Source organism: Dromiciops gliroides, chromosome 4 (assembly GCF_019393635.1).
Source record: "Dromiciops gliroides isolate mDroGli1 chromosome 4, mDroGli1.pri, whole genome shotgun sequence".
Classification (NCBI taxonomy): Eukaryota; Metazoa; Chordata; class Mammalia; order Microbiotheria; family Microbiotheriidae; genus Dromiciops; species Dromiciops gliroides.
In genome coordinates, this window is record NC_057864.1 from 232,158,576 (window position 1) to 232,180,935 (window position 22,360).

The following is a 22,360-nucleotide window of genomic DNA, read 5'->3' on the forward strand; positions in this document are numbered from 1 at the left end:
GGGTCTCTTTCAGGAGGTGATCAGTGGATTCTTTCAATGATGATTTTATCTTCTGATTCTATGATATCAGGGCAGTTCTCCTTAATAATTTCCTGGAGTATGGTGTCTAGATTCTTTTTCTGGTCATGGCTTTCAGGCAGTCCAATGATTCTCAAATTGTCTCTCCTTGATCTGTTTTCCAGATCAGTTGTCTTTCCGATGAGGTATTTCACATTTTCTTCTATTTTTTCATTTTTTTTATTCTGCTTGACTGATTCTTGGTGTCTCATGGATTCCTTATCTTCCAACTGTCCCACTTTAATTTTAAGGCATTGTTTTCTTCAGTGAGATTATGCACCTTTTTTTCCATTTGGCTAAGTGAATTTTTTAAGGTATTGTTTTCTTCAGTGAGATTATGTAGCTTTTTTTCCATTTGGCCAAATGAATTTTTTAAGGCTTTGTTTTCTTCAGCTTCCTTTTCCAAGCTGCTGATTCTTTTTTCATAGTTTTTTTGTTTTGCTTTCATTTCTCTCCCCATTTTTTCTTCTACCTCTTGCAATTGATTTTTAAAATCCTTTTTGAGCTCTTCCAGGAAGGCTTTTTGTTCTTGGGACCAATTCACCTTCCCTTGTGAGGCTTCAGATGTAGACAATTTGAGGCTATTGTCCTCATCTGAGTTTGTGTTGGCTTCTTCCCTATTGATACAGAAGCTCTCAATGGAGAGGGCCCTTTTTTGCTTCTTACTCATTATTGCAGCTTATTTATTTATTCTTTAAGTTGAGGTCTGCTCTGGGGGCACCAGGGTCCCTGTTTTGGGCTTCTTGTGCAGGTGTATAGGTGCTGTGTGACCGGGCTTTTACTCTGAGGCCTTTATGGTGTGTGGAGATCCCCTGCCCTGCACTTCCTGTCTGATTGTGCTCGGCCAGCCAGGCGCCAGACCCCGGCGTCTGATCCCGCTGTTCGTGGCCCTCTAGGCCGGTGCAGGTAGGTTTTTCCACTGTCCTTCTTGGCCACCAGATTTTTGAACCAGGTTCCGGGAGCCTCAGTTGTTCAGCTGTGGCCCGCAGCTCCTGCTGACTTGCCCCGACCCCCTGGGCGCTGGGTTGCTGCCCTGCGCTGGGCCTCCTTTTTGCCCGAGTCAGACCGACCTTTTCCTGAAGTCTTCAAAATTATCTCTGGTTGGAGGACTGTGTCTCTCTGTCTCTTTGCAGGTTCTGTAGTTTCAGAATCTGTCCAGAGGCTTGATTTAATGTTCGTTTTGAGGGAACAGAAGGAGAGCTCAGGCAGCTTGCTGCTTCTTCTCCGCCATCTTCGATTCTATAGGTTCTTAATTGGGGTCCTTGAACTTGTCTTAAAAATATTTTTATAACTATATTTCAATATAATTGGTTTCCTTAGGGGACAGCTAGGTGGCGCAGTGAATAAAGCACTGGCCCTGGATTCAGGAGTTCAAATCCGGCCTCAGACACTTGACACGTACTAGCCGTGTGACCCTGGGCAAGTCACTTAACCCCCTTTGCCCCGCAAAAAAAAAAAATTGGTTTCCTTGGTAATCCTATGTATTTTATTTTGTGCATTTAAAAACATTTTGAGAATCAGCTTCACCAGACTGAAGGGGTCAGTGATTTGAAAAAGAAAAGTTAAGAACCCCTTTCTTATGGGGGTTCTTTTAAAGCCAGTGTTACATATTTCTATAGATTTATACATGTTTATATGTATGTAAATATGTATGCACATATATATAGTCAATTTGTCTTACCAAAAAGAACAAGCATTTATTAAGCACATATCATGTGAAAAGTGAAAGGTAGTTTGGCTTACTGGATAGAGACTGCTGAATTTAAGAAGATGAAAAATTCTATTTTTCTGACACTTAGATACATGACCATGAGAAAGTTATTTAATCTCTTTAAGCCTCAGGCAACTCCCTAAGACTTATCTAATAAGTTATAGTAGATTTATAAGTTATAGTAGGTTGCAGATAAAAATTTAAATTGTTTTCACCTATTGACTTTTGTGAAAGGTATAGTTATAGGTGGCAGGATTACCAAGTACAAAAAAGTACTTCCCCTTTAGGTTGGGTGAGGAGTGAGTATGGTTATAACCACTATACAGATAAGTAAATTTAAAAAATTGACTGGGCAGAGGGCATTTACTTATCTGTGTAGTGGTTATAAACATACCCCACAATCCAGCAAATGCTGGCAATTTGGTCTCCAGTTCCTTTGCCTCTTTGAAAACTGTCCTGCTCTTCTGCTAATTCTCAGTTCAAATATTGCTGAAGCCTCGCTTGCAGAATCTTAAGCACAACCTTGTTGGTGTGTGAAATGAGCACTATTGTTTGGTAATTTGAACATTCCTTGGTATTGCCCTTCTTTAGGCTTGGGATATAAACTGATATTTTCCAATTCAATGGCTGCTGTTGTGTTTTCCAAATTTGGGGGCATATTGAGTGCAGCCTTTTAATAGCATCATGGTTTTTTTTGGTTTTTTTGGTTTTTTTAGTGAGGCAATTGGGGTTAAGTGACTTGCCCAGGGTCACACAGCTATTAAGTGTTAAGTGTCTGAGGCCGGATTTGAACTCAGGTACTCCTGACTCCAGGGCCGGTGCTTTATCCACTGCGCCACCTAGCTGCCCATAGCATCATCTTTTAGGGTTTTAAATAGCTCAGCTGGAATTCTATCTCCTCTACTTATTTTTAGCTGAGTTCAAAACTAGCCTCAGATACTTATTAGCTATGTGGTCCTGGACAAATCATGTAACCCTTTTTGCCTCAGTCATCTATAAAATGAGCTGGAAAAGGAAATGGCAAACCACTCAAGTATCTTTGCCAAGAAAACCCTAAATGGGGTCATAAAGAGTTGGACACGACTGAACAATAACAAAAAAATAGCTCTGAGAATCATCTGCATAGATGTTTCAAAGAAGCAAAGGAACTGGAGACCAAATTGCCAACATTTGCTGTATTATGGAAAAAGCAAGGAAGTTCCAGAAAAAAACATTCTGCTTCATTGACCACACTAAAGCCTTTTACTGTATGGATCACAACAGAATGTGACAAGTCCTCAAAGTACCAGATTATCTTACTTGTCTCCTGAGGAACTTGTATGAGGGATAGAATAACTAATTGGTTTAAGATTAGAAAAGGAGTATGACAGGGCTGTATATTGTTACCTTATTTATTTAAGTTAAAGGCAGAGTACATCATGCAAAATGCCAGGCTGGATGAATCAAAAGCTAGAATTAAGGTTGCTGAGAGAAATAACAATCTGAGATACAAAGAGGATACCATTCTGATGGTAGGAAATGAAGGGGAATTGATAAACCTCTCAATGAGGGTGAAAAAGGAAAGTATAAAAGCTGGAAGGTCATTTGACCTTCATTCTCGAAGAGAATGAAGTGACATCAGGGTGATGTTATGACTTGCACTGAATTGAATTTAAGTGAGGGAGGGCTGTGCAAGGTCACCCACCTCACTTTCTCCCCCAAACTCATATGGGTCCAGTGGCAATATAATATACATACATACACACATACAATACATATACACACATATGTGTGTATATATACATATAATATGTATATCAGGATGACTGGATGTTTAAGATAATTGGGGTTAAGTGACTTGTCCAGTGTCTGAGGTCACATTTGAACTCAGGTCCTCCCAACTTCCAGTGATCTATACACTGTGCTACCTAGCTCCCCCTATCAAAAAAACTAAGATCTCGGTAACTGTTTCCATCACTTCCTGGCAAATCTAGGCAAAAGAAATGGAAGCATTATCAGATTTTATATTCTTGGAGCTCAAAGATCACTGCAAATGTCAACTGCAGCCATGAAATTAAAAGATGCTTGCTTCTTGGAAGGTAAGCTATGGCAAATCCCAGACTCAAATACCACCTTCTGCAAGACAATTTCCTAGGCTCCCTCTGCAGCCTCCTCCTCTTCCCCATAACTTATTTCTTCCCTCTGATATTACCTCCAATTTATACTACATATATCTTGTATTCAGTTGTTTGCATGTATTTCCATTTGAAAGATGAGCTCCCTGAAGGCTAGAACTGTGTTTCTTCATTTCTTTGTATCCACAGCACTTAACACGGTGCTTACCCCATGGTAAGAGCTTTATCAACTTTTTGTTGACTGAAAGGTGGAGACAGGTAGGAGTTAATTCCAGATATAGGTGATGGGGGAGGGGGGAAATTCACATGAATGCATGGAAACAGATAAAACTTTTAAAAATATTATAAGAAGGATAGAAGTCTGATTATAAAGGCCTTAAACACTTAGCTAAGGAATTAGTATTTTATCTTCTCCCTTGGTTTTTGGTATACCATTCTGTTATAGTTTTTAACCTGATAAGCTCAATATCTTTTCAGGGTTCATGATCTGTTTCCTGCCTTCTGTGTATAAGTATATCCAGGGGTCTGTTCTGGGCCCTAGCCTCTTTCAACAGCCTCTCTTTTGGTGATCCCATCTACTTCCATACATTCAATTATCACTTATGAAGTGTCCCACCCCTCTTCTGAGCTCCAGTGTTCTATCTCCAATTGTATTCATTCTCTCCACATTCTATTCCATCTTCCATAGAACCATGAGAATGTTATTTCTAAAGCATAGGTATGACCATATCACCTCCCCTGGTCTGTGGCTCCCATCTGACTCTAGGATCAAATACGCACTCCTTTATTTGACATTTAAAGCCCTTCACATTACTCCTCCTTGAGCATTATTTATTCTAGCTAGACTGGTCTACTTGCTGCTCCCTCTGCAAAATATCCCATCTCCTACCTCCATTTGCACAGGTCTATGTCTAAAATGCTCTTTCTCCATCCTGTTGATGCTTAGAATTCTTTTTTATTTTTTATTTTATTTTATTTTATTTTTTGATGCTTAGACTTCTTAACCACCTTTGAGGCTCAGCTTATGTGCCAACTTCAAGAGGGCTTGCTTGATATCCCTGGTTGTTAGTGACTTTTCATTTGATGTATTTAAAATACATACATATATATATATATATGTTTATAGTTTAAAAACATTTATATATACCTACCTGTGAACATAATGTAACCCCCTAGTAAGCTCCTTGATGACAGGGACTGTTACTTTTGTACTTGTATCCCCAGCAACTAACAAATTACCTGTAGCCACTTAATATTTGTTAATTGATTAGTACTTAAGGCATTTTGCTGTTAAAGGGTTTTGGGTTGTTTTGTTTTGTTTTTGTGGGGCAATTGAGGTTAAGTGACTTGCCTAGGGTCACACAGCTAGTAAGTGTTAAGTGTCTGAGGTCGGATTTGAACTCAAGTTCTCCTGAATCCAGGGCCAGTGCTCTATCCACTGCACCACCTAGCTGCCCCTATTGAAGGTTTTTAAGCTAGGCATATTCATGGTTATATTTTTTTTGCTATTTTGGGGAGAATGAATTGGGGTAGGGGTTAGACTAGAACTAGGGATTGCAATTAAGCCACTACTATAGTTCAGATAAGAGGGAGTTTAAATAGGGTGATGGGTAAGTGAGTGGAGATATGAAACACTTAAGTTTGGTTTTGCTGATCTTTGGTTGTATTATTTCATATGGGTCTTTCCTATTGTTTTTTTTTAATGTCATTGGGTTCTACACATGTTAATATAGTTAATGAAAATTCAGTGGATTAAAAAGTGTAGAGCTGAGGAAGGTGGGCTTTGTGTCATTCCAACGGGTTAAATTCTGGCTTATTACCCATTTCAGTTCCTTTATTTCACACCAAATGCCTTTCCAAATGAGTGATAATGTGGTAACCTTGTATCCAAACTAGGGGTAAACCAGAGATCCACATACTAAACTTATGTATCCAAAGGAGATTTTAAAAAGAGTATATATATATATATATATATATATATATATATATATATATAATTTTATTTATTTATTTGTTTGTTTGTTTGTTTGTTTGCAGGGCAATGACTTGCCCAGAGTCACATGGCTAGTAAGTGTCAAGTGTCTGAGGCCAGATTTGTACTCAGATCCTCCTGAATCCAGAGCCAGTGCTTTATCCACTGCGCCACCTAGCTGCCCCCTAGGATATTATTCTTTATAGACAGTTGGGAATGGGAGTGGACTGCTGCAGATGCCAAAATTTGGATCCAGATTGGGTAGCTAGTTTGGCAGTACCCTAGATTTGGGCAATATAGCTTTTCCAAAGATAGCTTCCTCTCCTTTTTTATATAGGAAAAGTCACATTTTTGTTGTGTATTAGACATGTTCCTTTCCTCCTTTTCTTGGGTGTCAGGATAGTGACTGGTAGGGACCATTCCTGTTTTCAGAACAATTTGAGATCTTGGAGTGGAGTTGTTGGTTGAGGAGGATGAGAGTATAGGAATGGAATATTCCTTTGTTCAAGGTTAATTAACAAGGAGGTTCCTATTTTATGGGACTACCTGGGCCCAGAAGGACATTTATTGCAAGGCAAAGAGGTAGCTACCTTCTGCTGCTTTTAGGGTTGGAAACACAAAGCCAGGGATATATGTCAATTAAGCATCAGGAAAATGACCTTGGGTTATTCTCTCACTGAATGTCTATAGATTTTTGCCCGCTTTGGGAATTCTACAAGAGAAATATGTGTCTGTACATATTATATATTACATATATAATGTGTGTGTATGTATAGTCTTTGCAATATTTACTTGCTATGTTACCCTGGACAAATCACTTAATCTTTCTCAGCCTTAGTTTCCTTAGCTATAAAACAGAAATAATAATAGCACATAGTTCATAGCATCATGAGGAACAAATGAGATATGTTTAAAGTGTTTTACAAACCTCAAGGCCATATATAAATGCTAGCTATTGTTATTGTTATTAGCAAGAAATTCATTTAGGGTAAGGATAGATTGTTATAAAGTTATGAAATACAAAATCACAATAATAAAGACTTACAGAGACCAGACATTATGGAAAGCATTGTAGCAGTTTTGTTGGCCCTACCACACAGGTGTAACAGACTTTGCCTAAAATATTCTTTCTTCCCTTGGCTTCTTTGACATGGCTCTCCTACTTGTCATTTGTTTCTTGATGATCTCATTAGCTCCACTAGGTTCAATTCTTGTTTTATAAAAACATGCTTTATGTGACTTCACATGTAGAATTGATATCATATTCCTTGCCTTTTCAGTGGGTGGAGGAGGAGCAGCAGGAAGATAAAATTTGGAAATCAAGTTGTTTTTTTTTAAACGAAGGTTAAAAATAAATTACCATATAAACAAACAAATAAATAAAAGCAGGAAAAGAACCCAAACTTCCTTGTTGTATTGAGGGTACCACCATCTTCCAAGTCAACAAGGTTTACGATCTCATCATCATCCTTGGCTCTTCATTCTCCTTCACTTTCCATATCTAATCAGTTGTCAAGTTCTGTTCATTTTTACTTTCATAATCTCTTTTTTCCCCAGAATATTCACAACTGCTACCCTAGTTCAGAACCTTATCATCTCACATAGCTGTAAAAACAATTGTTTGACCATGTCACTTCCCTGGGATAAAATTGAAACCCTTGCATTTAACACAATTTGGCTTTGATACAACTTTATATCTAAAGAAAGACTATTTTTCAGCCAAACTAGACTATGTACTTCTCAAACTCAACATGCTTACCTTTATGCATTCACACAAGCTGTTCATACCACCCCAGAAACCTTATTTTTCTTTAAGGCTTACTTTAGTTACTGCACCCTCTAGGTAGCCTTCCCCAAATCCTCCAGTTATTAGTGTTCTCCTTTCTCAAATTACGTTGTGTATCTGTGTGTAGTGCGGTTGAATTGGCCTATGGGGTTAATCCATGGAGAATGCTCAGAGTTGCCATTACTGGTTCTGGTTGACCACATGGACATTTTGGGGGCCTGCTTCCAACTACCTGTGACTCAGGGCTTGCACTTTGAAATGAAGGAGAGTCCCTTTATTAGATGTGGAGCTGGAAGAGGTGATGACTCAGTGAATATATAAAAGGGATAGACTGCCCTCTCCTCCCCTTTTCTTTCAGTTGACAAATCATGTCAATTCTGTGGGGTAGGAAAAGAGGCAGACTGCCCTAATTCCAGCCTTGACCTCCATGTAGCTATGAGTACATGGCATCTAATGCACATGTCTTGCCTAAGCCTGGATTTAGACTTCCTCTTTTGTGTTTGTTCTTTTGATTTTAGGCAAGCAAATATTTATACCATAATGGATGTTGCCAGGCTTAAAGGCAACCTTCTGAGCGATAGAAGTCCTAGGCCCATGGGGTAAAGCTGAATGGTGGCAAGGGAGGAGTCCATGGCAACCTCTCTGGCTCTCTTAGAAAGAATTAGCCCAAAACTGGCTGTTGTGCAAACACTTTCTGGAAGATGGTACAAAGCAAAAGGGGAAAAGTAAAATGTTTATTTGTTGTTCATTTGTATCCATGACCCAATTTGGGGTTTTCTTTGTAAAGATGCTGGTATGGTTTTGCCATTTCCTTCTCCAGCTCATTTTATAGATGTGGAAATTGAGGCAAACAGGGTTAAGTGACTTACCCAGGGTCACACAGCTAGTAAGTGTCTGAGGCTGAATTTGAGCTCAGGTCTTCCTTACCTGGGGGGTGGGTGGGTACAGAGAGAGTAGGGGTGAATGCTTTATCTACTATGCCACCTAGCAGCCCTAAAAAATTATATAGTTAACAGTACTAAAAACTGCTTTCTACCTCCTGAGGTTAGGTTTCACCTTCTCAGCATATTGTAATAGTAAGTTCTAAGTTTTTACCGAATCTTGTTTTAAGTCTTTTGGTTAATGCAAAATATGAGCCCTTTATGTTTAACATTTCTTTTGTATGGGATTGTAGGATTAGATTGCCCAATTCACATTGTAACTGAGTATTCTTTTTTTAACTTCCCCTTTTTAGGGAAACCCTGGATGTCAGTCATAACCTAAACTATACGTAAAAACAGATCAGAGATAGCTGGGCAAAGGGTCAATGAGGTGGATTGTGAGAAAGGGAGCCTAGCCCCTTTCTTATTGGAGTCCAGGCTCCATAGAACTGAGCCCAATCCAAATCCTATGCCTGGAGTACAGGGCAGGGACTCTTTTTTGTTATCCTCAGGTACAAGGTTCAACAAACTTTTATTGAAATTGAATTGGCAAGAATAGCCTTTTGTTTGAGGGCTATTCATGGCCTGCTTTGTTACCTAGGTATACATATGTATTAAACATACACATATTTAATCCCAGTGGTCACTGGAAGAAGAAAGGAAAGACACTTCCTTGGTTGCCCTGCTCCTTCCCCTATTCCAGGCTTCTCATCAAGTCACGGAGTGTTTTGATTTTTAATAGATTTTTTTTTGGACTCCTCAGTCACTGAGTGGGTCCTTATGTGGAAATGCCTCCTAGGACAAGGAGTGCAGAGAGGGGAGGGGAAGGGAGGGCTGGTTGGGAGAACTCTGAGCAAGCCAGGAAAGCAATTTCTCTGGAAAAGCAGGACTATCTCCAGATTCCCCCAATCAGAAAAGTGTTGGCAGACCTCAAGACAGGGTCCAGCGCACAAAAACAGGGTTTCAGGTTATGGACATTGAATCCCTTCCCCTATTTTTTTTGTGGGGAGAAGCCAAGGACTTGGGGAAGGGAAAGTGGGTATAATAATGATTGAGCAGATACTGCTCTCTGACAGTATGATCATCACATTAAGAGGAATATAACTGTTTTCTCTTACATTATAAACAGGGGAATCCATTGAAAAGGAAGGAGGGCCAGCAGCTGTGAGAAAAGAAGGGGGAGCTCTAACACCCTGAAATTTAATGGAAAAAGGATGTGTAAGGGGAGACACTGTGAAGGATCCAGAGGAAAAAGTTTAGAGAATGGGTGGTCCTGAAAAAGAAAGATCTACAAAATGGGGTGCTGTGATTCCTCCACTTTCAGAAGTTGTTGTCAGTATTCCAGACATCTCCACTGAGGGCATTAGCTGCTCCCTGCAGGGTCCAGGTGAGCAGAGCCAGCTGGCGGCGTAAGTGACCCTCTTCCAAACGAGGTCTTGAATATCTTAGGGAGCCATTCACAGCCCCCTTGCCCCTCAGCAGCTGCAGGTGTTCGAGCAAGGCCCCCAGAGTGTGGTCCCCTTGACCCAGGAAGATGTGGCGGAATGGGTAGATTGCAGGTGACACATACTGGGATAGGAAGTAGAATTCTACCTGCCACAAGGGGGCATAGGGGGTGGTCAGAGAGGAAGCAGAGGATCACTTTTTTTTCCTCAACCCTACTTTGGCCACCCATCAATACTATAGCTTCAGTCCCCTCCCCCCTTCCCCCACCCCGCCCCTGCCATCCCCGGCCTTCCCCGCCAACCCACAGTTATACCCAATCATTTTCTCTTTGCTTAGTTTCCCCACTCCCTCTAGCACTCCTTCCTGATTCCCCAAGTTCCTTAGCCTTACCCCTCCCCCCTGCTCTTTTGCTATAAGATTTAAATCTGGAAAGAACCATTGATCATCTAGCCTAATCCTGGGATTTTTTTTTTTTTCAGATGATGAAGCCAGAGCAGTTAAACAATTTGCCCAGTGTCACATAAGTAATCAAGTACTTCTCACCTCCCCACTTGGTTCTATAGCTACCCTGACCTCCCTCACTTTCCTCCCAAACACTTCCCAATTCCATCTAATCTTCCCCTCTACGTCCTCACATGATGTGAGCTTTTCATGGCAACCATGTCCCTCAACAACTGCCTCAGTTCTCTTTCCAACCACCCAAGCCTTTCTCCCTCTGATCACTCTTTCTAAGTCTTTCCTTATTCCTGGACAGGTAATCTGGGGTTTATACTGTCAGTGGCATTCTAGTGAGAAGCAGTTGATAGCAAATAGCCAGGGAAGAGACTGGATCCCCTATCTCTTGCATCATTATTTCCTTCCTGCTCCATTGGCTCTGCAAGTATGCTCAGGTCTTCCTTTATCCTAAAAACACAGCAACAAGTCCTTCCCTCTACTTGCTGAATACTTCAAGCCCTATTTCAGTCATCATGTGGCAAAACATCTAGAAAGAGTATGAGTAGTGTGCTTTGGATGTCTTCCTTATTACCCATTCACAGCCCAACCCCCATTAATCTTCTAAACCAACTTCCCTGAGTGAAAGATGACCTCATCAGCTAAATCCAGTGGTCTTTTCTCATTCCTCGTTGCACTCTATTACATTGGCTTCTTTGGCATTATTTTCTCCTGATTCTCTTCTTTTATCATTCTCCTGCCTAAGTGTAGCTGTCTTTTCCTGGTCCTTTTTCTCAATATTCTCTCTTCTTTGGTAATTTAATCCCAATTAAATCTAGGTGTTCCCCAAAGCTCAATACTTCAATCCTCAACCCTCTTCTCTTTGCTCATTCTCCCCTAGTGATTCCAGGCGGGAGAGGAGAAAGATGAAGGAATAGGGCAAGGGGGTTATTAAAGGAATTGGAGAAAAGAGATAGGAAAGGAGAGGGAAGATAAAGGCAGGGAACAAGACAGGGAAGTATGGGAGGATAGGATTGGAGCTAGACACAAGAAAGAGAATAAGGATACGGAAAGGCCAGAGGAAGAACCTTGGGATGTAAGACCCGAAAAGCAGAGAAGTAATAACAGCAAAGGGAATAAGGTTTCTTCACACTGCTAACTGGGGTTGCTGGCATTGGGGATACCCTATGACAGTGGTTATAAGGATAAGGCTGACATGTGAGTCTGACTCACTCTCATGATTCGGACATTGTACATTCGCATCAATCTCTCATTGCTGTCCTCTGAGCTGTAGATCTCCTTCTGCAGCTTCTCAGCTGACCGGATGTAGTCTCCTCGTGCTGAGTAGATCCGCTGCAGGGTTAGGCCCCGGGCCTAGAGATTAGAAAGGGGCTAAGGATAGTGCCAGGGTGCCAAGGAAGGAAGTGGGAAGCATAACTTGGGGACTTTAGGGAATAGAGAAGGGAAAGGCTGGAGATCAGGATGTGTCAGAGAAATGAATTAAGATTCAAATGGTTTAGAGAAATGAAAGGAGGTAGGATAAGGGGCAAAACTGTTCCAAAGGGATTGACATTTAGAATATAGGGTTCAGGGAAGAAATCTCAACTCTGGCTAGGGACTGATACCCAATTTCTAACCTTGAGATCCCCAGAAAACTCATTGAGTCTGGCAATGTGCTTCAGAATGACATCACCATAGCAACTAAAGTCTAAGGGTAGCAGGTGATCATGGCTGAGCCGGATGAGTAGTTGGCCTGCTACCATGGCCACAGCTCGGGCCACAGCTGGCAGCCGCCCTTGTAATGCTCCATGTAGATTGTCATATGTGTCCTCTTTGGTGTTCAGGAAGGGGTAGCATGGGCCTTCCTGATGACAAAAGATAGGGAAGAACAAGGTCCATAACAGTTAAAGATATAGAAATAAGGGTAGAGTTTGGGGATAGGATAATGGGTCTAGGATTTGGAATGGTGACTAAGGTTGGAATGATGGGGTTGTGACAAGCGAGGGCATATTTGTAAGTGGGGTTGGGATGGGGCTTACCTCAGTGAATGAGAACTCAACAGCAGGGACTCCTCCAAAGGCAGTGAAGGAGTAAGCACTGCTCTCCATGGGAAGAGGCCGGATCCTGAGGATAGGAGGCATGGCCAAGAGTAGCCAAGAGTGGAGAACAATTTCCTGCTCAGATTTCTCAGATCTCAGTAAGATACCAGCACCACCATTACCACCAAGATCTGTTCCTCTCCCTCCCCTCCCTTTCCATGACAGACTTGAACATCCCATCCCCTGAAAACCTGTCACTTACACCTCAGTCTCCCAGCTCTGGCCTGGAATCACCACCTGATCATAAAGGGTTTGACCACTGTGGTTGGGAGAATCCACCTGGATCAGGAAAGGATAGAGGAAAATACCTCAATGGTCAGACTTCACCTAGACTTCTGATCGCCATGGTTTTTTTCCTATACCCTATTTCTGTTCTCTCTAGCCTCTGTGGCACTGAGCAAGTTACTTCTCAATTCTGGGTCCCAGTTTTCTCTATGAAAGGAAAGAGTTGAATGATGTACTTTCAGGTTCCTTTCAGTTCTGACAATCTGTGGGTCTGAGACATCTTAGGGACCTCACCTGCTTTAGGATGCTCTCAATGAGGCTGGTGAGAAGAGGACTGGTTTTTGCATGGAACTGGTCATCTCCTGAGGAAACAGGTGGAGATGGGAAGATAATTAGGTTCAGGGCTCAAGCTGTAACTTCCCTTCTAAACTTTCCAGCTTAGATTTCAGCTCACCAAGCACAGCATTGTCCAGGCTCACATAGACAGCAGCTTTGAGGTGCAACATGGTGAGGTAACCCTGAAGGAGAGAGAAAACTAAGGATAAGCCTATTCCCAGCACCCAGGACCACCATCCCCAGACTCTCTCCATTTCTGGCCCATTACCTCTAGCCATTCAGTGGCTCCCACATTTCCAAAGTCACCAGCATCCCAGCTGACAAAAAGCAGACTTCGTCGAGGCTGAAAACCTGATGAATGGGAAGAAAGGGAGTGAAGAAGAATAATTACTTTTCTCATCCTTATTTAAGTAGCCATCCCTAGAATTATCACCTTGTTTTAGTTCTTCACGTACCCCCATGTACCTTCAATCTCCCCTTCCTACCTTTGGTTTGGAATCTTCCTTAATTCCTTAATAGAAATTCCTTTCTCCCCAGTCTTTTCCAAGCCCTCTTTCTGCCCCCTCCCCAATCTTGTCCTTGGATCTCCTCAAATCTTAGTCCCCACTTACATTTAATTCCTGAGGCCCTCTTTCTCTACCTTCCTCACCTTAGTATCTTAGCTCTGGCCTTACCATTCCTCACCATGGCAGAGAAGGTGCGCACCAGCTGCAGCAGGATGGCTGTGCCCACAGCAGATTTGGCTGCCCCTGGACCCCAGGCATCTCTCTGAGCCCCAATGACAATGTAATGATCTGGGGCAGGAAGAAAGAGTAAAAGAATGAAGGGGCTGTATCTGAATCTTTAATTCTGCCTACAAAAGAATTGATTTTTTTTAGTTCTTTTCCATGTGGCCCCTTAAACACACACACACACACACACACACACATATACAGAAAGAGAGGGAAAAGCAGTGGTGGCTCTAAACTCTTTCGGGGGGTCAACTTCAAATGCACCGAGATACTTTGGAAGCTGACATATAGGGGAAGTTAGTTCCTCAACATGATTGATTCCCACTTTTTTTTTTGGGGGGGGGTTCCTCTTGAGTGGAATAAGGACCTCTCTCTTGGTTGAGCTATGATCTCATCTCATTGCCATTTAAAGAGCCATTCTTATGCATTTCTCATATTCAAAACTATATAAATTCTCTAATTTCTACTTGCCTTTTGCTTGGGAAAATGGGTTTACTCATTCTCTATTTGTGATGGCCTTCTATGTAACCAGAGTTTGGTGGGAAGGGGTAAAGGTGATGGATATAAGCTTGGAGCAACTTTCCCCAATTTAAGGGGTAGTGGCCAGGAAAGCAGCTTTGTTCTGAATCTGTATACTTCTAGACCAGCAATATGTAGTGGGGAAGATAAATATAATTCTAGTCTGATATGTCTTTTGGAGACTGAGGAAAAGGATGCTGAGTGCATGCCTTGCCATGCTCTGGAGTTTGTCTCTCTTCCTCCCACAATCCTGTTGGCTTTTCCTTCTCTTCTCATAGGTAGTCCAGGGGGCAGCTAGGTGGAGAAATGGATAAAGCACTGGCCCTGGATCCAGGAATACCTGAGTTCAAATCTGGCCTCAGATATTTGACACTTACTAGCTGTGTGACCTTGGGCAAGTCACTTAACCCCCATTGCCCCACAAAAAACAAACAAACAAACAAACATAGGTAGTCCAGACATCAGATCAAACCAATACCTCCCTAAGAGCATCTATTTAGACAATCCATTTGGACATATGTATCTTACACAGGCAGCACAAATTAGAAGCTGAACCTAAACCAAAGCCCACATCTCCTACCAGGTTCAGAGTGACCTTCAATGCAGCCGAAGATGCTGATAATGGGAGTTGAAATTTGATGGTTATTGACAACAAGGCGCAAAGTTGGCCCAGGTCCCAGTCGGTATGGAGTGTCAGAGAGAGTCCCTTTCCATTCATGGGGGGCGTTGGGCCCTGACAGCTTCCTAGGAACAGGAACTAAGTCAGGGAGGCAAGAGAACTCTAGAATAGGCCCAGGTAAAAACAGGGTTGAGGGGAAAGGCCACAGACTTGTCACAGAAACTTTGCTTCTAGGATCTGGAGATAGAGAAGGGGCAGAGGCACAGAAAAGGGTGAAGAAATAGAGAGGGGAGATGAGGGAAGGAGGGAAAAGGAGATGACAGCCAGAGATAAAGGGATAGAGAGAAAGGGAGAAGGGAGATGGGGTAGGACTGAGAAGAGAAGAATGGAAAAGACAGGTCTTTTTTGTCTTTGTGTCTTGGCATCTTTGTGATCTTCCCCTACTCACCTCAGAAGTTGGGCAGTGATGTTGGCACTGATGGGCTGTACTGGGATATTAGGGAGACCAGAGGATTCCACAGGTGGGAACTGGGTTTGATTAAAGGAGGGGAAGCCAGGAGTATAGGGATCCCCTGTTCCCAAGTGAACCTGTTGGGGGAGTTGGGGCATAGCTATCAAGGATAGAAACAGAACAAAGCATCATCCCTATCCTTATCTCCCTGTTCCCATTCCCCACCCAGTCCTACATGGACTCATGCCTGGTCTTCCTTTCTGAGGATGTCAGGGTCCTAAAAAGCAAGAAGGGCCCTTTGGGTTCCAGGTGCCAGACTTACATGTCCATATACAGCTGTGTGGTTAGAGAGCCTCAGCTTCTTGTGGGGTTCTGGGTGGATGTCAGCAGGGTCTGGGTAGATGAGAACGCCCAGAGCCCCAAAGGCCTCAGCATTTGACACCTAGTGTAGGAGTCAAGCCACATCATTCTCCTGAATTCACCTGCATGCCACTTCCCAGTTCTCAGACCCTCCTGAATCCTTGCTATACCCCCATGTTTTCCATTTCTGAACCCTAAGAATCCACATCCTGTTTTCTGTGCTCCCCATACTTATTGTTTCTCCAAAATCCATTTCCAATTTCTCTATATGGTTCCTACTTCCCTAACAGTTACTACTTCCCTGTTTCTGCATGTCATTTCCTCTTTCTAAAGAGGTTTTTTTTTTTTTTTGGATTTCTTCTGTTCCCTTCCATTGCCTATTTCCTAATCATAACAATAATAGCTCTCACTCTAGAGTCCTTTAGGGTTATCGAGTGCTATCTGCTATCTGATTAGATCTTCATGAGAACTCTGTGAATGAAGCAGGGCAGGGACTGTTATTCCTCATTAACAGAGGAGGACATAGGTTAGAATTTAGATTTCTCTAAGTTCACAAAGCTGATGAGTGACAGTTAAAACTCAAACCCAGGTCTATTGACTCCATGTCCAAATATCCTATTTCTTTCCATTGGCTTTCTATGATAAAAGCTCTAAATCTAGCTGAGGAGGGAGTGGAAGGTAGTAGAATTAGGGTGCTTTTTCTAGTCTCTGCAGCCTGGGTCTTTCCTCCCTCTTCAGTATCTACTCTCCCAGAGAGGTCCCTCACCTTCTCAGCAAAGCTCACATGTCCTATTCGCACCAGTAGCAGGTGTCCCTTGGGGTCCAAATTCTTCTTTTGGAGCTCTTCCATATCCTTCAGTCGCCCATAGTTGGCATAGATGAGTCTTCCCTACAGAGTTCAGCAAGGCAGATAGTGACCAAGTCAATAGACGCCCCAGCCACTGAGCCTGGCCCCCATGTAAGGAATAGAATGGTGTAGAACTGGGGTGGGGCAGTACTTCTGGGGCAAAAAGAGGCCAAAGGGAACCAGGAATGGGGTAGGAAGTCTGGGGAACAAGTTTGTCTGGATCTGTGAGAACTAAAGGGATGTGGTAGCTGGGGCTGGCAAGGTATATCTGGGCCCCAGGAAATCCTCTTACAACAGCACTGCCTTTGGCACTGTAGGGACAATAGACATCAGGATCCTCCAATTGTAACTCTCCCAAAACATTGCCAGATCCATCGACCCAATGCAGTGTGTTTGGCCGGACCCTGTGTTGGGAGAAAAGTCAGGGATCTTCCCACCTCACCTTCTATCTAGTCACCATTGTCCCACCAGACCATACTTTCTTTCAGAGCAGAGTCAATCAGGCCTAAAACCACCCCAACTCACGGGTCAGGGAACTGCAGCCCCACATAATGGGTATCCATCCACACATGGTCTAGCTTCTGCTGGGAGAACATATCTCGGATCTGGTGAGACAGAGTAGTCATTCCAGGAGAGCCTGAGGATCTCTCTAGAAGGCTGATGGTCCTGTTTGGGGAGAGTGCCGGACACTTGGATTCTGGGAGAGGACTGATCACTGAGGGGTTAGATATCTGCCTCCTACAAAGAAATGTAGGTTCTTTTGTCCTAAGTTACTCCCTTTCTCAGTTATTGTCAGTCTCCTCTGATTCCTTTTCTTTCTTTTTCTTTTTTCTTTTTTTTTTGCAACAAACATTTATTTTATTTTTTTCAGTTACATGTAAAAGTAGTTTTCAATATTCATTTTCATAAGATTTAGAGTTCCAAATTTTTCTTCCTCCCTCCCTTTCCTCCCCCTCCACAAGACAGCAACCAATCTGATATAGGTTATATATGTACAATCCACAAGTGTTCTTCTTTCCTGTGTTCAGTCAATATCAGTTCTTTCTCCAGGAGTGGATGGTATACTTCATCATTAGCCGCTTGGGATTGTCTTGGATCATTGTATTGCTAAGAGCAGTTAAATCATTCACAATTGCTCATAGAGCAATACTGCTGTCACTGTGTACAGTTCTGCTCACTTCACTATACATCAGTTCATATGAGTCTTTCCAGGTTTTTCTGGAATCATTCTGCTTGTCATTTCTTATGGCACAATAATATTCCATTACAATCATATGCCATAGTTTCTTCAGTCATTCCCCAATTGAAGGACATTCCCTTGATTTCCAATTCTTAGCCACCACAAAGAGTTGCTATAAATATTTTTTTTGTACAATTTCCCCCCTTTTCTCTTTTTCACAATTACTATTATGAGCTGTTTTCCTCCATCCCATTCCCTTCCCTATGATATTTACTCCATTATCTATCTTCTTTCACCCTATCCCTCTTCAAAAAGGATTTGCTTCTGACTGTCCCCTCCCCCAATCTTCCCTCCCTTCTTTTGCCCCTCCCTCCTACTTTCCTGAAGGGTTAGATTGCTTCACCCAATTGAGGGTGCATGTTATTCCCTCCTTGAGCCAATTCTGATGAGATTAAGGTCTTTGAGCCAATTCTGATGAGTGTTAGGCTCTTCCCCCACTCCATAAGCCCTTTTCTATTTCTTTCATGTAGGATTTCACCCCATGCTACCTCTCCCCTTCCTCCTCCCCCAGTGCATTCCTCTCACCCCTCAATTTTACCCTAAAGATGTCATCATGGGGCAGCTAGGTGACACAGTGGACAAAGCATCCACCCTGGACCCAGAAGGACCCCAGCCCCAATCTGGCCTCAGACACAAGACACTCACCCACTGCACAACCCCAGGCATGTCACCTAACTCCAACTTTTTATGGTTCTCTAGGGTCTTGTATTTGAAAGTCAAATTTTCCATTCTGTTCAGGTCTTTTCATCACAAACACTTGAAAGTCCTCTTTTTATTGAAATCCCATTTTTTTCCTCTGAAAAATTATAATCAGTTTTGCTGGATAGGTGATTCTTGGTTGTAACACCAATTCCTTTGCCCTCTAGAATATCATATTCCATGCCCTCTGATCCTTTAATGTAGAAGCTGCTAAATCTTGTGCTAGTCTGACAGGGGTTCCACAGTACTTGACTTCTTTCTTTTTGGCAACTTGCAATATTTTCTCCTTGACCTAGGAGCTCTGGATTGGCTATAATATTCCTGGGAGTTTTCCTTTTGGGATCTCTTTCAGGAGGTGATTGGTGGATTCTTTCTTTTTCTTTTCTTTTCTTTTTTTTTTTTGATTCTTTCAATTTCTATTTTACCTTTTGCTTCTAGAATATCAGGGTAATTTTCCCTGACAATTTCTTGGAAGATGATGCCTAAGCTCTTTCCTTGATCATGGTTTTCAGGTAGACCAATAAATTTCAAATTATCTCTCCTGGATCTGTTTTCCAGGTCAGTAGTTTTTCCAAGAAGATATTTCACATTGCCCTCTTTTTTTTTTTTAAATTCATTTGGATTTGCTTTATTGTGTCTTGGTTTCTCATAAAGTCACTAGCTTCCATATGTTCAATCCTAATTCTTAGGCAATTATTTTCTTCAGAAAGCTTTTGTATCTCCTTTTCCATTTGGCTTTTCAGGCTGTTGACTTTTTTCCTCATGTCTTTCCTGCATCACCCTCATTTCTCCCTCTACCTCTCTAACTTTATCTTCAGAGTCCTTTTTGAGCATCTCTCTGGCCTGAGACCAATTCATATTTTTCTTGGAAGCTTTAGATATAGGGGCCCTGATGTTTCCATCCTCCTCTGAGGGTGCACCTCGATCTTCCTGGTCACTAAAGAAACTTTCTATGGTTTTCACCTTTATCTGCTCATCTTGCCTTTCTTTTACTTGACTTTTAACTCCTTAAAGTGGGGGCACTGTCCCAAGCCTCAGGGGGTCTCAGGTGGTATGATTTGAGGAGAGGCACATTCTGCACTTCTCTGGCCTGTTCCCTGGTCTGTAGATAACCCCAGACCAACTTTCTAATCAACCAGACAGCAAAACTTTGTGTGCTGTGGTTGTCAGCTTCAATGAGCCTGTGTCCTTCCCCAACCTGGGCCACTGCTACTCAAGCCTACCTCCTGATTCCCAGCAGGGGTGAAAAACCCAAGTTCTGACTCAGCACCCGCAGAGACCCCTGTAATCTCCCCCCTGCCAAGGGCTCAGCCCTCTCACCAGACCTTAGTTCCAGATGTCACTGGCACTGCAGCTGATTCAGAGGCTCTGGGGGTCTCTTTCTCTGGCAAGGCCTTCCTGGGACTGGATCTATGTCAGGGTGACTGTGGGGTTGGGTTCCATTCCTGTCTCAGCATAGCAGCTCCCTCCTTCTGACCTTCCAAGCCATCCTTGGTTGGAAAATGATCTCTGCACATTCTTCTGTGGATTTTGCTGCTCCAGGAATTGTCCTATTATTTGGAGGTTTTTTGTAGCAATCGTGTTGTAAATTTGAGAGCTCACTGCCTTTCCTCTTCCATCTTGTGGTTTCTTTTCTTTCATCATCAAACATTCTCAGGTCTCCTCAACCCCCCAACTCCCTTCATCCTCTGACTCTCCCATAGTACCAGAATGTCATTTACTTCTCTATCTAACACTCAACAAAAACTGCTCCTCCAGTGTGTGTCTCCCAAATCAACATTTCCTGAGTCCTTCCAATCCTATATCTCCAACTAACTGCTAGATATCCTTTGGATATCCCACAAGTTCTTCAAACTGAACATTCCTTGAAACCTCCTCCTGGAACATTGTACACAGTAACAGCAACATTGTGTGATGATCAGATATGAATGACTCAGCTCTTCTCAGAAATACAATAATCCAAGACAATTCCAAAAGATTCATTATGGAAAATGCTCTCTATATCCAGAGAAAGAGCCATGGAGTTTGAATGCAGATTGAAGCATACTATTTTCACTTTTTTGTTTGTTTTTCATGTTTTTTCCCCTTTGTTCTGTTTCTTCTTTCACAACATGACTAATGTGGAAATATGTTTAACATGATTGCATAGGTATATCAAATTTCTTGCTGTCTTGGGGAGGGAGGAGGACAGAGAGGAAGGGGGAAAATTTGGAACTCAAAATTATATTTAGAAAATTAATGTTTAAAATGATAATTGGAAAAAATTAAATACTATTAAAGTAGGGGGTAAAAGAAAACCCCTCTTGTTAATAGAGCCACCATACTTGTTCTTGAAACCTCAAGTTCTTTTTTTCTATGAGGGGAGAAGGGGAGGGTTCCAGACCTGGGATTTCACTGGTGTGGGGAAATCCATCCACTGATACAGATCAGCAACTCCTGTGTAATTTATAGTTTCAGAGAGTTGTCACCAATTTCTGTTACTTGAGCTCAAACCTTCAGTTTTAGACATATCATCATAAAAGTCATTCACATTTACATTTTGCTTTAAGGCTTTTATAAATCACCTTTCTCACAGCAGACCCTGAGATATGTAAGGGCTAAAATTCTAGCTATGATGTCTAAAATCTATTAAAATCTATTAAAATTTAGACTTTTAAGTATTTATTAAATATATTAGGGGTTAGTAAAGAGAAACACTTGGATAAAAAATTAGATCTGACAGCTCTCTCCCTAATCTCCTTCCCCTACTCCCAAGTCGAAGTGTCCAACCCAAAAGAGACCCCTCCTCAGGGGCTTCTTCCCAAAGCTTCCTGCAAAACAGGAAACAAGGCCATCCATACACACAACTCCAAGCTAATTGACTGGTAACACTGATTGACACAACTAACAGGTGGTTCTATAGATGTAAGTTCGGGATGCCAGTTAACTTCTGGATGCTAAAGTCACATGGTTTCTAAATCACATGCTTTTTCCTCATGGTGGAGCTTCCCTGCAATATCTTTCCCAGCAGGGGGTGCTATTGCAATTCTCACAGATGTATTGCAAATACTATTTCCACTTCACAGATGGGTAAGTGAGAATAAGACAAGGGTCTTAGAGATCACCTAGGTCAACTTTCTACCCAGTGCAGAGAATCATTCTACAGCTTCCCTGGTGAATGGCTGATATACCTTTGCTTGAATACTTCCTGTGATATTAGTCATACTACTCCACGGTGAGATCAACCCATTACATTGTTGCACAGCTCTAATTCTCTCTCTCTCTCTCTCTCTCTCTCTCTCTCTCTCTTTTTTTTTTTTTTGGTGAGGCAATTGGGGTTAAATGACTTGCCCAGGGTCACACAGCTGGTAAGTGTCAAGGGTCTGAGGCTGTATTTGAACTCAGGTCCTTCTGAATCCAGGGCCGGTGCTCTATCCACTGCGCCACCTAGCTGCCCCACAGCTCTAATTCTTTTTTTTTTTTTTTTTTTTGGTGAGGCAATTGGGGTTAAGTGACTTGCCCAGGGTCACACAGCTAGTAAGTGTTAAGTGTCTGAGGTCGGATTTGAACTCAGGTACTCCTGACTCCAGGGCCAGTGCGCTATCCACTGCGCCACCTAGCTGCCCCCCAGCTCTAATTCTTAAGAAGCTTGTTCTCATATTGGGCCAAAAGGGGCTGCCTTCTTAGAACTTCCACTGTTTCAGCCCTCGGAAGGAAGGAAAGAAGGAAGGAGGGAAGGGAGGGAGGAAGGAAGGAAGAAAGGAAGGAAGGAGGGAGGGAGGGAAGGAGGGAGGGAAAGAAGGAAGGAAAGAAAGAA

General features: G+C 42.3%; 1 protein-coding gene across 3 annotated transcripts in view; it reads right to left on the reverse strand.

Moving 5' to 3' along the window:
* Positions 1-9,053: 9,053 nt before the first annotated feature.
* TFR2 (transferrin receptor 2) overlaps positions 9,054-22,360 on the reverse strand; it is a 28,205-nt gene continuing 14,898 nt past the window's right edge. The window contains exons 4-18 of one of the 3 annotated variants that reach the window (XM_044004878.1): positions 17,151-17,291; positions 16,918-17,029; positions 16,545-16,667; positions 15,741-15,860; positions 15,416-15,555; positions 14,929-15,092; positions 13,773-13,892; positions 13,367-13,449; positions 13,217-13,280; positions 13,057-13,124; positions 12,740-12,816; positions 12,478-12,562; positions 12,076-12,303; positions 11,672-11,812; positions 9,054-10,153 (exon numbers count right to left, since the gene is read on the reverse strand). In XM_044004878.1, coding sequence (XP_043860813.1) covers positions 9,881-10,153; positions 11,672-11,812; positions 12,076-12,303; positions 12,478-12,562; positions 12,740-12,816; positions 13,057-13,124; positions 13,217-13,280; positions 13,367-13,449; positions 13,773-13,892; positions 14,929-15,092; positions 15,416-15,555; positions 15,741-15,860; positions 16,545-16,667; positions 16,918-17,029; positions 17,151-17,291 — 1,939 coding nt within the window. In that variant the 3' untranslated portion in view covers positions 9,054-9,880. The remainder of the gene's footprint in view (positions 10,154-11,671; positions 11,813-12,075; positions 12,304-12,477; positions 12,563-12,739; positions 12,817-13,056; positions 13,125-13,216; positions 13,281-13,366; positions 13,450-13,772; positions 13,893-14,928; positions 15,093-15,415; positions 15,556-15,740; positions 15,861-16,544; positions 16,668-16,917; positions 17,030-17,150; positions 17,292-22,360) is intronic. The other 2 variants (XM_044004880.1, XM_044004879.1) reach the window with 2 other exon arrangements.